At 39.6% G+C, this 18,189-nt stretch overlaps 1 protein-coding gene and 1 long non-coding RNA gene across 2 annotated transcripts; both read right to left on the bottom strand.

Moving 5' to 3' along the window:
• Positions 1-1,163: 1,163 nt before the first annotated feature.
• On the bottom strand, positions 1,164-12,695 carry LOC132647201 (uncharacterized). Its single transcript, XR_009585521.1, has 3 exons — positions 11,858-12,695; positions 6,519-6,605; positions 1,164-2,260 (listed from the first exon to the last, which is right to left on the bottom strand). It is a non-coding gene; the product is annotated as an uncharacterized LOC132647201 (long non-coding RNA).
• A 997-nt stretch (positions 12,696-13,692) lies between these two features.
• On the bottom strand, positions 13,693-14,988 carry Fancf (FA complementation group F). Its single transcript, XM_021654566.2, has one exon. It carries the CDS (start codon positions 14,965-14,967, stop codon positions 13,906-13,908), a length of 1,062 nt encoding a protein of 353 aa, XP_021510241.1. The 5' UTR covers positions 14,968-14,988; the 3' UTR covers positions 13,693-13,905.
• Positions 14,989-18,189: the final 3,201 nt, after the last annotated feature.

Raw genomic sequence — 18,189 nt, forward strand, 5'->3', positions numbered from 1 at the left:
GGCACAGTATGACTATAGAGGCACACACTTGTAATCCTAGAACTCAGAAAGTGAAGGCAAGGGAATCTGGCCTACATGTCAAGATTCTAAATCAGAGAAATGAATAAATAAGCAAGTAAGTAAACAAACAAATGAATTAATAAATAAACAAAGCAGGCTTGCTTAACTAGAATATCAAAGGCTACATAAAATGATACAAGCATCTGGCAAACTAATAACACTTGTTTCCAGAAGGTTTTGCTGGATATGAAGCTATAAGAAGGACTTACTGTGGCACTAAGAAAGGAATGGTTATCTTGAGTTCTAGATCTCTGACCCTGAATACTAGAGAGTAGAGTTCTCTCTCACTCAGCTGCTATTAATGTGGTGGCCTTAATGGACACAAGTCAATCCAAGATTTTACCTATGAAATGAAATGGTTTTTATCTGTCCAAAGTAAAATTAACACACTTAGAGTAACATCTCATATCCTGCATGTTAGATATTTACATTATGATTCATAACAGTAGCAAAATTGCAGTTATGAAGTAGCAACAAAAATAATTTTATGGTTGGGGGTCACCACAACATGAGGAAGGTTGAGATACACTGCTCTAGAATAAGGTTACTTCACATACGAGGAAGCAGAGCTAGATTTCCTGCTTTGTCACAAACCACCTAGAGAAGTGAGAACTATAACCACATAACCCCATACTTCTACCTCTCCCATGTGCTGGGCAAGTAGTTCCCAGTGATCGAAAGCTGTACTGTGAAAAGAGGCACAGGTCCAAGATTTCAAAGTCAAACCATGCAGAAAGACAGAACAAAAATGGAGGATACTGGATCACTAAACATAAAACTGTAGGAAGAAGTTTGAGGTGTATGTCCGATTCCAGCAACAGCCAAAGGAGCTTTTCGGGTGTGATGGAAGACCTATAACTTTTCACTGTAAGACAATGGGAAGACCCAGTGTTTCCTAAAAATCAGAAATATTTTCCAAAGTATTCTTTGGTTTTATTCTTTTGCATTTTTATGACATTCATTTCTCAGCCACAGAACTAGTAAATTAAGCACCTGGAGGTGTTAGAAGCACCAGAGTATCTTTAACATTGAAATAAAGACAACTATAATCAAATTAGGTAAAAATCTAGCATTGTGTAACAGAGAGAGGAATGTGCAAAAACTGTACTTTGCCATGAAAAGTATTTTTATTATTTTTAGCATTTATAATAAATACTCACTCTTTCCATTCACATGCTCACTTTCTGAAATGAATATACCACTGTGAATAATGTAAAATTGAGTAATGACATGATGAGTTATGTCCAAAGTAGCTAGGCAAATTCATCTTTCATAACTTGACTGCGAAAAAGGTAAAGCCTAAACATAGAGTCTCTTCAGGTAAAAATAAAATGTCCCATGAAGTCAAGCACTCGAATATAGCTCAGAATTGCCCACAACTGGTTCTGAAGTAAAAACTAAAAATACCCAGATTCTGTTTTCAGTATTTGTTACTGAAATATTAACATCTGAAGAAATTATGTTAACTTACCCTAGGTAAAATAAATTAACTATATTCCACTTAAATTTTGAGAGTTTATTTGTAGAAGACAGGCTTTATATGAATCTCCAATCAGCAGAAGGTCGAGCATACAACAAATGTATGTGTGTAAATACTAATAAATATTTCACATGCACCAAGATACATTACAAAAATGATTGACAGGAGTGGCTGCCTTTCATTTAGAATTGCTCAATATATTCTAGAGCCAAGGGTTACAAATATGCCAAAACTCAAAAAGCATAAGATCAATCTATCAAGAAATGTTAAAGACCTAGTTATTCACGATAAAGAATATATTAAATAATAACAGGAAATCATTAAAAAAACTTTGAAGTAAAAAGAAAAAGAATTTTCTCAGATAAGTTAAAATTCACAAGGATGTAAATCCCAAAAATCAAATAAAAAAAGACTTATGTCATGGATAAACCATGGAAGATTACTTTAAAACTTGGAAAAATACTGTACAGGATATCTTTTCTCACCAGAAATCAATTTACATTAAAAAGATATAGAAAGTTTAAAAGTGACTTTGCTAAAACAACAGATCAAACAGAGTAAAACGTCCATAAATATTTCCAGGATGTTAGGATGACAAATATTTCCAGGTGCAGTGGTACGTCTGGCCTGTAATCCCAGAAGCAGGAGGTGTAGGATGTCAAGGTCATCACATGCTACACTGTGAGTTTGATGTCTCCCTGGGATACATTAAGACTCAGCCTGGAACAAACAACCAACAACACAAACCAGTGTGAAAAGCTTCAGTATTTTACAAGTGATGTTGATAAAACTGGATCTCCTTTGTCCCTCTAAAAACAAAAGTTCAGATTAAAGAAACTTTAAATTAATTAACTGCAAAGCTCATATATATAGATAGACTGAAAATGAAAAGGATAATATGCACTTGTATGCATATATAATTAAATATTAACTGACCCTTAAGAAGACTGAAATGCTTTCCCAAAAGACCACTATGATACCAGACAGTGTTAAATAAACTTAGCCAGAAAAATGTCACATGACCTCACTAAGTCTGAAAGGTTTATTTCTGGAAACAGTACAGTGCTGGTTACCTGTTACTGAAGTTCAGGGGATGGAAATGGTATCAAAGGACACAGTCTCCCAGAGAGGCAACAGCTGAAACCTTCCGTGCTGACCTGACCGCATCTAACAAAATGCACTATGGATTTCAGCACTTCTCAGCAATTTTAAAAGTATTTTCCCATTACTATGACTGCCTCTGACATATCTGATTGGCCTGCTCTTTGATCACCTACCCCTGAAGGGGGGAGCAGCCTTACCAGGCCACAGAAGATGACAATGCATCCACTCCTGATGGGATATGATAGACTAAGATCAGAAGGAAGGAGAAGAGGACCTCCGCTATCAGTGGACTTGGGGAGGGGAATGCATGAAGAAGGGGGAGAGAGGGTGGGATTGGGAGGGGAAGAGGGAGGGGCTTATGGGGGATACAAAGTGAATAAAGTGTAATTAATAAAAAATTAAAAAAAATCTATAAAAAAAGTATTTTTATCACCTGAATTAGTATGTGAAGTAGTGCGCACGCTCAGTTACTTGATTTATCCTTTTCATGATGTACACATGAATCCAGTGGTCAATGTATAGCATTTGGATTGACAAAGAATAAACAGACTGGGAAGAAGTTTGAGAAGAGCTATGTGTCATTTTAATAGCAATAAAATTGAAATCTTGACTGCTCATTGTCATGGAGATGAGACAGGATATGCATGGAGATTATATAGGATGTATGTAATCATGCATCTTAGTCTGATTTGTAATATATAATGATGTCTGATATTACAGAGCATTATGTAATCATTAAAGTAACAAATCAGGTGGTGATGATGAACAGAGCTTGTAATTTATATATGATTTAAAAGTGTAAGGTGATGAACAAGAAGGATATTAGGATTTATCATTTAAAATTTCTCTCCCACTTAAAATTAAACATATCAGTTTGTTAGAACTGAGCACTTCTGGATAATGAAGAGTGACTATACACAGGTGACTCAGTGGTACGGGAGCAAATCTTGAAGATCTAGAGAAAATCTAGAGATTATTATGAGTTGCAAAACAGAGGTATCCCTGGAGTCCTCAGAAAGAGAGTCGTATCTGAGGGTCCTTGCCTGGCCCTACTGTGACACCGAGGCTGAGGAGGGCTTTGTAGGCTGCAGCATGCTGAGAAGGTATTTCAGGTCTGCTAGGGCAGCACTAACGGGATAGAAACCATCTCTGCTTGGACATATGGAATTCCCATTATAAGAATGCTTCTTCAGCTTCATTTTAGACTAAAATAAAAAGAAAGCATACCATAATCTCTACAATTTTAAATGATGAATGTGATAACTTTGGCAGAATATATACAATACATTTTATATAAAATGTGGAAGTAATATAACCAAATCATTTTTTAAGTTATTTGCAAGTGACTGCTTTATATGGATCTACCATCTGAGCCTACTCCTATATGCTATAAATAAGAACTAAACCAAATCAGCAGGAAGGATTTCTTTTCTTCAACAAGGAACCACACACCAGGTAAAATGTGGATAGTCACACCCACCAATTTTTTTTTTTTCCAAAGCCCTCTGCTCAGCCAGAACTACAGCTGAACTAATAGGATAGCTATGCAGACTTTTGGTGACTGTTTTTCACCTGATAACCCACACAGCAATATTCCAAGTGGAAAGTGCAGTGCAATTCAGGCACATGCTCTCCTTCAGAGACGGAGCTGGCAGAACTCAGTCAAAAAACACAGAGCCCAGCATGCAGCCCTGCACTAAGGTGCTATTAATCAAGCACAATGTCAAAGCATCCAATCTGATTGGAAGCTCTTTTTCCATGGCAGTGAAAAATATATGATTTTTCTTTTGCTTTTGGTAGTTTCACAGTTTAGATAATTTTTATAGTTTAATTTTGAGAGCTTATGATAATGATAAAAGAATCAGATTCAATAAAAGAATATTTTCTTTGTGTTCCTGTGATGTTTACCATTATATATGCTATATGTACTACGAGCTGAATGGGGTGTTAAAATTGTAATGATCCACCCAGTACTTTAAGGACTCTAGAATGAAAACATATTTTCAAAATTTGTCATTTCTTTTCTGAAAACAATTTTAATCTGTGCTTTTAAACTTATAAAGACAAGCCTTTCTCTTTACAAAAACTATCCACGAGTATTGCATGTTATCATAGCTCATCTGCTTTCCAATACTCTGGAAAAAGAAACACTGTGATATCAGAACAAAGAGCATAAGGCTTTGACCTTTTCTGGTTTTTATCCCTTAGTGCCTGAGCTCAGGTAATGTGTGCTTACTTTTGCTTTAGTTTAAGAGTTGAAGAAACAATAACTTGATTAAGGCTTTAGTATATCACATTTATTATTTCTGTGTTAACATCAAAGTCCTAAACAGAATTGTATGAAAAGTGATAGATCGAATAAGTAATAACTTCACTTGGCATACAATACTTAGAAAACAAAACTTTGGGTCCTGATGACAGATTCAGTACTAAAATGAATAACAGTGATTCAAGCTTTTTAAGTCTCATAAATACTCTGGAAATACTATGAATGAAATTGTTTTTGATACCTTTATGGAATAACCATCTTGATATTGTATAATTTATTGCATGTTACACTGTTTGAATTATTAAAAAATTAATAATGTTTTTAAGAAGGATTAAATTTTCATGTGATAAATATTTGTGTTAGATGCTTGTTCATTTCTTATTATGCTCAGAGTCTTATGCCACAGAAGTTATGGTAAGCAATCAACTGGCAGAACTAAGAACTAAACTGTTGAAAAAAAACTTAGTTCTTTTTGATAGATATCTTGATGTAGACATCTCTTACCATGGAAATTAAGAGGATAAGCAGGCACGACATGCTCTAACCTGTAGAAGGTCTTAGGTCTGTATTGTACAAGTTTGTGTGCTTCATAGTTCCTTTGATTTGTTGAACACAAGGAAATATCCAAAATTATTCGTAGACTATGTTAACCACTCATAGTGATGGATGGTATGTATGCATGACTTCACCAAAAAAGCTGTAGTTAAAGCAAATGTGAGAGGCTTTGACAAATGGCATACCTTTCTGGAAAACTGGGACCAAAAAAAACCTCTCTCAAATTCTACACTCTGTGTTAATCACCTATACTCAATAGAAATATGTCTTACATAATAATTCCCCAGCCCCCAGGATAAGACGTAAAACTTAGAAAATGACTCAAAAGTAAAATATACATACAAGAAACTGAGTATTATTAATTACAGCTATAAATTAGTGCACAAAGACAAAATGATCTGTTGTATTAAATATATTTAAATGTTTCTTTTAGATATTTTACTATTCTTATTAACTAAACAAACCAATAGTAAAAGCAGTATTTATTTATATGTCAAGGTATGAATTCTATAAGCAAAATTCTTTGTAAGTATATTATTTCACTATGGCTTCACTCTGTAGCCCAGGCTGGCCTAGAACTCATATGTACCTCAGGTTGGCTTCTAATTTGTGGCAATCCTCTACCTCAACTTCCTGTATGCTGAGGTTATAAGGCGAGGGCTGATTTTGATACAGTAAAGTATACGCATCCAAGTACCAAACAGGGTAGGCTACATACACCTGTTCTCATATATTTACTCAGCAGAAACTATGACTTCAGGTCACGCTGCTCCCCACTAAGTGGCTCTGTGAGAAACAGATGGTGCACATTTTTGAAGATACCAGTGATAACTCAGTCCCAGCCTTGGAGACTGGGGTCATTACCCTGACAGAATTTCAACTTTCTCACCTTAATGTCTCAAACACCTTCTACAAACCTCTGATGAGTTAAATGGTTATTTTCCTCACTTCAGGTGGAACAATAAATGAATAAATGTGTCCCATGGAAATGAATGAGGAGAGACAACCTAGAGAGATTAACAAGGAGACAAAGGACATGCAGCAATTTACCTAACAGAGACTTTAGAGCAAGAACTCTAAAAATGATCCAAGGAATTTCAGACACTCTTGAAACTTTCAAGTAGGGGGAAAGCTTTTCTGTAGAAAGAAAAGAAAAATAAATATTGTCTGTATTAGTTGTAGAAAGTGTTGTGCATTATTATTTTTGTACATGTATATGTCCTTGTGTCTCCCCTTCCTCTTTCCAAATAGTCTATCTTCTATTTTAATGTCTTTTTAAAATCTAGATTTAAAATGAAAGCCACATTACTGAACTAAAGTTTAGTGGATGAGGTCAAGGGAAGAATGAGGAAGCCAGAGAGAATCACTGCCTTCCAAGGTAGAACAATAAAGACTACCCAACTGGAACAAAAGAATGTAGATGTGAGGTTGGGATATGGGCCATGAACAGATCCTCAATGACCTATGGATCCCAAACAAACAAAACTCAAACATCACATCCTTAGAGTCTAGGAAGGAAGTAGAGAAATATTCTAAAACATAATGGTGACACATTCCTCCAAACCTGGAAAAAGATATTCCCCAGAGAGATTTGCAATATGAAATGTAACTGAAACAGGACAGAATTCTATAGAAGTACATTCAAAAATACATCAGCATCAAAATTCTGCAAAGGATGGCCAAAGAAAAACGTTGAAGCTACAGGAATTGACATTTTACCTGCGGAAGAAAAATCAGTGTAAATGACAGCTTTCATGATAAACTTGGAAAAGAACAGAGTATCACAGAGTTTTCAAAGGCTAGAAGAAAGGATATGTCTCAAGTTGTGTCTGTCTGTGGCTAAATTATTTTTCAAAAATTAATGCACTGTCAGATGGAGACCACTAACATAAGAGCTCTATTCTGGAGTATTAAGAGGAGGGTTTGAATAGCCGCATTCCTGTTGTTCTAGTAAAGAATGACAGGTTTCCAACTCTTCACAGGGCATGCAAATAAGATGGCAGCTTAAAGAAGGACTGTTTACGCTTTTCCAAAAGTAGTGTAGTTAGAAACTGGTTTAAAGGTCATTTAACAAGTTTTAAAATTATCTCCCCTTTCTGTACTTTAGTTCCTATAACATGAAAACATATTTTTAAAATTATTTCATTCTTGAAATAATGTCTTTGAGTTGCTGTGACAACTCAAAGTGACAGCCATGGTAATATTCTATTTGCAGAACTAGCCAGTAACCTGGCTATAATATAAATTCGTAAAATATCCTTCCTTAACTAAGATCTGTAACAACAATGAAATCATTTTGAATCTACAGGGGCCAATTTGCACTGCACAGGGATCAGGGCTTCCTGGCTATAATTAGAACATGGTGGCTGTTTTAGATGAGTTTTGGTTGCTATAGCAACCCCATATGCAACCTTTAGCTGCTGACCAGTGGACTATGCCATGTATCTGTTGTAAACTGCTCATTAGTCACTTGTCATTTATTTTCTGTTTCAACAATTTCGAACTGGCCCTTGAAGGAACCCATGTTTTTACAATTACTGAGAAAACAGACCAAAAAGAAAAGAACACACATTTGCCTATACCCTTATCCCACGCTTGGCTGTTTCTGCTCAGGCGAAATATTGAGTATCTGTCTAAGCTATCACTAACATTATTTTGCATTTTCTGTTTGTTTGTTTTTGTTTTTTTTTTTTTACAACAGAAAATGGAAATTTTACTTTCTTCTGCCAAAAGTATTCCAAATTATGAGATCTCTTCATTTCCAGAAGAGATGATAAAACAACTCATAATCTACATGGTTTCACTATTTTAAATTTTAATCATTAATATACTAAAGAGTACTTAAAGCTTAGTTGTAGATTCAAATTCAGTTATCATTTTTGGTAGTTTGTTCTTTACAAATTCATACATGTGTACTGTGGATTCTACCCCCTCCCTGACTTCCCTTCAACCCTTACTAACCCTTTTTCTCCCTACAAACATCTTTTCTCTACTTGTCTTGGTTTTTATTCTGTGTCCTGCAGAGTCTGACTAGGGTCATCAGAAAGGCCAATGTTAGAACTAATACCAGAGGTTTTTAAGGTACTGTGTTGGAGACTTACAAAGAAATCTGGCCATTTTCTCCCATCATTACATCTACATTTCCTGAAAGCTAACAGCTCACAAGCTTATATCCCTGTGGGCACTGTGTCAATACACTAAGCACATGCATAGCCTTGCACAGAATATCTTACAAAGTTATTGATATTATGTAAATGCTCAGCATAGTAATGAGTATTTCAGCAACCACCCGAGAGAGCTTTGAGCAGGCACAGGAATTAACAGACCCAGTATTTACTTAAAGCAAACCTGTCCTTTACATTCTGCTTTCTCTATATAGTCTTTAAAAGTACGAGACACTTGGTCTCATAACATAAGTATACATAAATCATGAGCAAGGCATGGGAGCACACATGTGTTATCCCTGCTGCTGAGGAGAGTGAGCCAAGAAACCCAGAGATCAAGGTCACAATCCAGCAAGGTCTTTTAAAAAGATCACATTAGTTGATTATGAAAATTGGATTTTAAAATTTTTAGCACATTAAATTTTAACAACAGTGACAGAGTGTTTACCATATAAGTAAACATTTGCCACTTGAAAGTAGAAATAAGGGGTTATAAGATAAGAATATTGTGATACACACAGACAGGAAATTGCCTTTGGAACAAGTTGCCTTTTAATATCAATTCTATTAGCCAATTTCAAATTAAACCCTGGGTTCTAGAGTTTACCATAGACGGTATTCAGAGCTTGACAGTCTTGCATTATATGTAAATATAAAATGCAAACTAAATTTTCATATGATATCTATATTTCTGTGGTCATAGTCAGTTCCAAAGGAAACCCCAATTCCCTACCCTCCAAAAGGCAGTCAACATATAAAAAAATGAGCTCAATCTGGAAGATTTTGGTGGTTAGAGAAAATCCACTATTCACAATGAACTGGTAAAACTAGTTGTCATTTTGGGATATCTGGAGTATCTTTTTAGAGGTTAGAAAATTGGGGTTTCCTTTGTACCTGACAGCCACTGTGAGTGGAACTCGTCTTGGTTAGGTTTCATATCACTCACTGTGTAGAAAGATACAACCACACAGACCTTTAAGACATGGTAAACTCCTTTTAAGTCAAAACCTAACCTCAGTATTGAGAGCAATGAAGCTCCCAGACACAGCTGGAGACAGCCATCACTGTAATGATTTAAGCTCTTTCCCTTAGAGCCATCACATTCCTAAGTCAAAAGGGCATCCTTAGCCTATCAGGACAATTAGTATCTAATAAATGAGGGGGTGCGATGATTCTGATAGAGTAATTGATCATTTCCAATTAACTTCTGAGAAAAATCAATGGTTGCTTCCTAGAGTGTTTACATCAATTAAGTTGTGTCAATAATGAATACTTTATATCTACATTTTTAGGAGGAGTTATTCTGTTTATAACCTGTTTCTGCTTTTGAATTGTGGCATAAAGCATCAGGGTCAAAAATATCACAAAAAATAGTAAAGTTGAGAATTCATCCTCATCAGCAAAATCCTTTCTGTGGAGAAGTCAGGGATCTTAGACTGTGGCCCAGGCTAGCCTGGATTTCATATGCAGCTAAGTCTGGCTGGCCTCAGACTTGATCATGACATGATCATGACATAGATGAATGTTGATTCAACTCTGAGGCAATAAAGTAACTCTGGAAGGATTTTTAAGGCTGTTGGGTTGAAATCTGAGAAAGTCAGCACATATTGGGGCTTGATTCTTGTTCAGATCCATTCTACTTAAGTCACTTCTAAAATGGTTTACACTTCTTAGATAGATGCCTCTGGTGATGGTGCTCTATTCCCATAATGATAGCATAATGATCAGCTACTTATGGCAGTCTGAGGGTCCTGGCTTTTCAAGAAGAAACAAGTCAGAAGTGGTCTTGTTCCCACTATCATATTGTCCTGAGACATGCACATACAGAGTATATGCACTAGACTCAAGGCATGCAGCCTTTTGTTTCTGACCTCCATATACCCAGAAAGTTAGAAGGCTACTGAGTGTGGCAGGAGGCCTTCTCCTTGAGTTAATCTTCCCAGGGAATACCTCCATAGACCTTTCCAGAGGGCTCTTAGTTTATTACATATCAAATCAGACAGACAACCAAGATTTACATCTCAAGAAAATCAACTCAAAACAAAAACAAATACAAAAGTCAAAGCAAAACACTACAAAACACACAAAGAAACAAAGTCCCATCAACCTCTCATCTCAAGGGACTTCTGAGACGCAGTGCAGACTATAAAAAGCAATCAGTGGCTGCCCTTGCAGAGGACACATATCGGACAGTTTACAGCTAACTGTAACTCCAGCTCTAGGTGATGGACTTTCTTCTGGCCTCCAAAGACATCTATAGACTTATACAAAATCTACATACAGACACACATACTTACACATGATAAAATAAATCTAAAATAGACATGTGAGATATGTCACATATATATGTATATGTGCCAGGCAGATTTTAGAGAAAGGAAGCCAAATAAAATTTTGGACGAGTGATGTTTAAAGGTCAGTATTAAGGCCTGTATTACCAAGTCTGTACTACTGAGTATTACAGGCACTGTTGATGTACCATAGAGAACGGCATCCAAGAAGAGTCATTTGAATAAACAGAAACATATAGAAAGAAGAGCATATTTCTTTCCTCACAGGCAGGTGACCAACCTCTCCAGCCTTGGTCCTAGAGAACCCATTGCAGCACACCAACTTCAGCCTAGTAAATGGAAAAATCTGATGTAGTTCCTACTTGTATTTATTACAAGGTGCCCCAAAGCAGTGTAATAGACATACTTAACTACAGAGGAGTACGGAAAGTTTATTCTTATGGCTGGGTAGTAATTTGCAGGTAAAACCCGGGGCAGAATATCAGTCCAGGCAAATGGGTCACATGAGAGAGCAGTTTCCACAGCAGCACAAATGGACGTGGAGACAGCCAGAAAGAGCTTTAGGGTGTGGGCAGCATAAACCTGGTATAGGCTCAGCCAGTCACAGGAGAGATTAGGAACATTAGGAGAATGGAGGAAATGGTGAAGATGCAGATGGTGAACCAAGGGAACTCGGTGGCTGGCTCTTTGATCACCTCTCCCGGAGGGCTTGGCAGACCTGCCAGACCACAGAGGAAGACAATGCAGCCAGTCCTGATGAGACCCGATAAGCTAGAAAAAGAGGGAAGGGGAAGAAGACCTCCCCTATCAGTGGACTTGGGGAGGGGCATGAGAGGAATGAGGGAGGGGGCTACAACTGGGACACAAAGTGAATAAACTGTAATTAATATAAAAAATAAAAATTTAATTAAAAAATAGGAAAAAGGCTACTTACATAGGAACTGCAGCCTGAGCACACCTTTCTTCACCAACAAGGAAAAGGAGACAAATGAATTGACACAGTGAATGATAACCAAAAGTCATGTAAACGGCAAAACCACCTTCCAACATGATCAAGGCAGGCAGCTGTAGATACAAATTAACATGTTTATCACTCTGAGATGATTCTCAAAGAATCCTAGAAACAGAAGAAATAAACAAAAACTAGTAAGTAAATGAATGAAAGTACAATCGTAGAACTCACAAAATCATCTGAAATGGAGCTGATAAAACTAAAAAAAAAAATCAAGATTTACTTTACTATTTAAAACTTCGGTTTCTCCTACAACAATCGAAAGTAAAACAGCATGAAATAAGCTACAAATGAAAGGCATCAGGACTAAAAATTCGAAACCACGGGAACAGGAAGATACAGAATTTAGCTGTATGTGCTGGCTCACACCTGTAATCTCAGCACTTAAGAGGCTGAGGCAGGAGAATCCTCTAGGAGTCTGTGGCTAGCATGGGCAGACACTGAGTTCTAGGCCAACCAGGGCTAGAGTGAGACTCTAAAACAACAAAATAGAGCTGCAGAGTGCGTTAGTCGCCACTCCTGTTATATCTGCACAAAGCAATCCCAGTCAGGGTACTTGAACTGTAAATATAAGAGGTTTACACAGATCAGAGCTAGAAAAAGGATTCTGACCACAGGAAAATAAAAATGTGGTATTGTTCTCTTTGGATAATCTCAGTTGTTTATACTCAGGGTTTAAGGTGTAATTAAAATTTTACAATCTATATCCTTTTGCTCTAGTTCCACGTCTGGAATTGGAAATTAAATTTTGATTTATGGATACTTACCAAAAATTCTTACTTTGAAATATCTCAAACATGGAGAAAGTATGTTGATCCGTGGAAAGTATTTTGCAAGTTATTTACTAACAAAATCACCTAGTAAGTTTGGAACATTAAAGCCGACAAAGCTGGGTGATTTTGGTTTTTGAGACAAGGTTTCTCTTTGTGCAGCCCTGGCTGTCCTGGAACTTGCTCTTTAGACCAGGCTGGCCTCAAACTCAAGGGATCTGCCTGCTTCTGACTCACAGTGCTGGGATTAAAGAACTGCACCACTACTACCGGCGAAGTCACCAAACACTCCAAATAGTCTCCATGCAGCAACCTCGAGGAAAACCAGAATCGATTATTTAAACACCTTAATGATGACACAAGGTTAGAGCTACTAACTTGATAAACAGCAGAAGCCTCGATTCTCTAACTAGTTTGATTCCTTTATCACCCAAATATGCACAGGGATACATTTACTGAGCTCTAAATCCTTAGTGTGTACTCAAGAAATGCTTTAGACTAATATGCTATTACTCTGAATTTCAGAATAGTGACTTACGCAAAAGGGGAACAAAACTGTTGGAACAACGCAACCTTAATGCACATTAAAGTTGGTAAACAAGTTGAGGAAAGCAAGTCTAAAGCTTAAGTTCTATCTCAGTCAGCTTTGAAACTAACATTTGAAGCTGTAATATTTGCTGTTTAAACAAAACTTTTCACCACTTCAGTGAAGAGTGTCAGGAAATAAGAAAAATAAATCTTACGGATAAAAAGTGGCCTTCTTGGAAAACTTAAGGCTGCCTTTTTTTTTTTTTAAGGTGCATGTAGTTTCAGTATTCTTACAAAGTAGCTGTATAGGAAACAAGTTGAAAACTGCATAGCTTTACGAATACTTCCGAGCGTGGGGATGCAGTTCAATGCCAAGTACTGTCTAACATGGGCAAGGTCCTTAATCCACCACCAGAACATAAATAACACTATGTCTACTATCTAAAAAAGACTCAAATATCACTTTTAAAAGTATTTGTATTTGCATTACAAACCACTTAAAATTGTAAAACGTAAATAATTAGGTTTGGGGAACATGTAGGACAAGGCGGTGGTGAGAACACAGACGTTTTGTCAAAGTATAGTCAAATTGTAGCAGGACACATAAAGGGCAGAGGCTTTGGTGAAAGGTATGCTTGTCGTTCCCTCCGTGGGCCAGGTCTGTCCACATGCTCAGCGTGGGGCCTGAGGACCTCCTCCCGAATGTTCCCACACTAAAGCACCATCAGGCAGGGCCAGCAGGAGGTCTGTCCAGATGCTCATTCCGGGAACCTCAAAATCTCCATCCAGGGCCTTGAAGGAGTGCAAGGTCGCCAACACCTCTTCCTGAAGGGATGGTTGTTCAAGGCACAAGCTCTGCAGCCTTAGGCAAAGCTCCTCCCAGGGCACATCCTCCAGGTGCATGGGGACCCAGGCGCCCTTCTGCAGGTCATACTGCAGCCGCCTGGCCCACACTGTGAGCAGGTCCAAGTAGGCTCGAGACAGTTTGGGGTGACGGCCCGCCAAGGCGGCCAGGCGCTTAGGGGGCAGGCGGCGGCAGAAAGCAGACAAGAGCTCGGGGCTGTCTAGAAGCCAGTGCAGCAGTTTCTGTGTGTCATCCGCGCCCGCAGGGTCTGCGGCCTGGGCTGGGTCCAGGCCGGTCTCGCGCAGCAGGGCTTCGCCAACCACGCACAGCACGTGCTCTCGAGGCCCGCTCGCCCACAGCGTTCCCAGGAGCTTTCGAGCGGCGGCCGAGTCCGCGCCGCCCAGGTCGCGCAGGCGCGCGCACAGCAGCTCGGCGTGCGTGCGCAGCAGCGCGCCCTTGGGCGCGTCCCCGCCGAGGCGGAACAGCAGGTGCAGCGCGCTCCCGCGGCGCGCCAGCAGCGCCAGGCGCGACTGCGGCACGTCGTCCTCCCGGTCCGCCGCGGGGCCCGGGAACAGCAGGCTCGGCAGCGCGTGGGCGGCGGCGGGCGCGAGCGCGCGGTTCCGCAGCAGGCGGAGAGCGAGCCGCACGTCCCCGGACTCCAGCGCCGCGAAGCTGCGCAGCCCGAGGGACCCGCCCGGCGCCCGGAGCCGCCTCTCGATCGCCTCCCGCGCGCGGCTGCTACCGGCGAAGCGTCGGTACACGTGGAGCAGATAGCGCGCCCACTGCAGCGCCCTGCGCACGGTCGCTGCATCCCACGTGCGCACCTGCGTCCCGCAGGACACGGCCAGCACCTCCGAGAAGCGCTCTAGGTCCTGCACCAGAGACTCCATGGCAGCCGCTTCCGCCCTTACCTTCCGAGGCGCGAACCGATTGGACGTGGGTTTGAGAGCCCGCCTTCGCATCTCTGCCATTGGGCGTCGCTAGTGTCAGTCTCGCAACAGCGTTTCCGGGTCCGTTGGCGCTAGAAACAAACCGGAGGGGAGTCAGCAATTTACCACTCCGGAACTGGGAGAGAACGCTGGAGTTCCTGTGTGTGCGCAAGGCCTTTACGTGTACTTTTGCCTTGAAAATGCCAAGGTCTTAAGTGGCCCATTTTTCTGTTACTTGGCTGGACAAGCCTACCACTACAGAGCCGCCTCCTAGGGAGTTCCTTTTTTTTTTTTTTTTACTTATTTAACTTAACGATTCTGAGGAAACCTCTTACTAAACTGTGCAGGTAGCCTTTCAACTTGCAATCCTCTTGCCTCTACTACCCTTGTAACTGACGTTACTGTCGCAAGGCTTCCTCGGCAAGCAGTAAATGAAAGTTTTAAGCTCAAATTAACCCGCTTATTTATGCCAGGCTCTGCAAAATTCTGGGCTTTCTTATAGCATATAGGTACGCCAGATTTGTTTAGTTTAATCTGTAACTCAGACTGTATTGTTTGGCCTTGTAAGTTTGTTTTAGGCTACCTGTACAACGGGTGTTTTAGGAATTACAACCAATGGAGTAGCCCACATTCTAGCAGGTATTCGGCGGTCACTGGTTCACTCGCTCATTAGGTACTTAAGATACTTGCTGTGATAGCGTGTGGAGGACAGGACTAGAACAATAAAGATAAGTATGGTTAAATGTTACCCTGTTCCACGCTAACATTCCATTTAAGGAGACTTTATATGTGGCAGACAAAAATAAGACTCACTAGACCTTGGATGTTTGGCAAAGCCTCATTAAACCCTCTTTTCAACGGACTGCCCACAGGACAGGCTCTGAAAAGTCCATGAGAACCAAGCTACAGAGTGAAAAACAGATCTAATGTAGGATGAGAAAGAAGTCCAAATCCGCTTTATTTCCATGTGGCTGGTACAGTGCAGAGAAACTGTAAGACCTGGGGTCTCACAGCTCAGGAGTTCAATCGTGCCCTTCCCAGAAACTCCCCCAGACCAAGACTCGTTGCAAAAGCAAGAGGTTTATTAACCATTGTACAACGGGGTCACCCCTGCCAGTCAGCAAAGAGTGGCACTGGGAGACAAAGGCCTTTAGGTTTTTAAAAGAAAAATTGCGGGAGATTTGAAGTTCTAGTTTTGGCAATTTAGGATTGGATGAGGAAGCTATAAAGTAAGATAATTGGTTAGTCTTAGGTGCTCAAGGTTGGCCAGTCCTGCCAAGTGTGGATGCAGCTGCAATTGAAGGTGGGGTGGTTAGCTCATCCTTGAAGATTAGGGCTGCGGGCTCTTGGCTGGAGGTCAAAAGCTACTCAGAAGAAGTCTAGGTTTGTTGCTCAGAAATGCTATCTCAAGGACAAGGGTCTGGTCGTTCTTTTGCTGAGTGAAGGTCATTGCTTGCTTGCCTTTTTTTTATATCTGTCCTCACAGATAGGGTCACATTCCTTCACTTTCTGGAAAGGTACTAAGAAGAGGCTTTAGCTTAACCTGGACCTAAAACTCAAAACTATAGGCTTTAGAGGACATATAGGTTACAAAGTTAGCCTAACCCTTTCAAAACCTCGCCAGCTCCACCCTTTCTGGTCACCTTCTCAAACCTGTTCTACATTAAGTCTTAGCACCACAGTGAGTATTCATTTCAGAGTAGCCATTTTTTATTAAGTAGCTTTGCATGCCTATGACAGTTTCCCAATGGAAGAAAACACTATTTTGGAGTTTGGCCAGTGGGATTCAGAAAAAAATTTCTTATTCTAAAGTCAGTAGTGAGTTGAAGCTGAACACCAGGCATGCTAATGAGACAGTTTCTTTCCCAGAAAGAAAAATTGATTGAGCACAGTCCTTAAGCTGGATCTGCTTACAAGTGTGGGACCCTATACATTTTCAATTGCATTTGACAATTTTGAGGGTTTTTTAATTTATTTAATTTAAATATACCTAGCTATTACAAGCCTCATCTTACAGTGTGTGGCTCATAAACTTTGGCTGGCTTGGGTTTGTTAATATGTACGTCTGCAGACCTTGGCATGGTCAGTTTCCCATTCTACTCTTTGCAAATACGGAACAGCAACTGTCAGCATTGTCATGAGCAGTAGTAGCGGAATCTTTATCAAACATGCAGCTGGTTCCTGTAGGGTTTGCTCTTGATTTTAAATACTGTCCAACACAATATTTTGATTTGAAATTTTGAGTTGATATTATTTCTTACTGGGTATAATTTGGAGTCTTGTTTCAAGATATGCAGTAAGTGAGAAATCAACATATTGCATAGCTGAGAAAGCAACTCTCTTGTCAGTCTGTACAGTGCTGCCCACTCGTCATGCCTTACCCACAGCTTGTTTTACATAGTTCTAGCTACCCAATGCCAAACACAGTCTGAAAATATTAAACAGAAAATTCCAGAATAGACAGTATGTTTTAGAGTCATTTTTAAGAGTGTGATGAAATCCCCACATCATTCTGCTTTGTCCTACTGAGGAGGACAGGAAGCATCCTCCTGACTAGTGTGCCCAATCCCCATCACTGGCAGTCACTTATTGGCTGCCTTGGTTAGAATATGAAACGTACCCCACACACTCATGTGTTTTGTTTGAATACTTTGTCACTAGCGAAGGGTGACAGGTGGTTAGGTGATGTTATTTAGCTTAACATGATGATCTCTAATTCCATCTTCTTTCCTGAAAATGACATAATTCAGACGATAGACATCTTGGCTGATTCCTTATCATACATGGATAAGACCTTTTGAGAGAAGGTTAGGTTAGGTAACCTTTAGGTGGCCAAACCTTACTGGAGGAAGTCACTGGGTAGGCCTTGTGTCTTAAAACCTAACCCCAAGTTCCTGTCTTCTCTGTTCTGACTACTGATAGTGTGTCCAGTTACTTCAGGCTTCTGTCCCCAAACCTTCCTCATCATGACAGTTAGAGCTCCACCAAGACTGAAATATGTGCTAAGAAAAATTTGCTTGGATTTGCAATTCATCCACATTGTAACAGTAGAACTTAACCTCACAGTGCTTTTAAGGGGAGCAGAAAGAACTTTGATTTAAGTAGAGTCACATTCTTTATAAATTCTGAATGCAATTAGACAAACATTACTGCTAGTGCTGTCATTTCTGGTTAATTTTTTTT

This window comes from Meriones unguiculatus, chromosome 14 (assembly GCF_030254825.1).
Source record: "Meriones unguiculatus strain TT.TT164.6M chromosome 14, Bangor_MerUng_6.1, whole genome shotgun sequence".
NCBI classification, from domain to species: Eukaryota; Metazoa; Chordata; class Mammalia; order Rodentia; family Muridae; genus Meriones; species Meriones unguiculatus.

Excerpts from the sequence above, each read along its gene's own strand:
- Fancf (XM_021654566.2), bottom strand. The coding sequence starts at position 14,967 with ATGGAGTCTCTGGTGCAGGACCTAGAGCGCTTCTCGGAGGTGCTGGCC.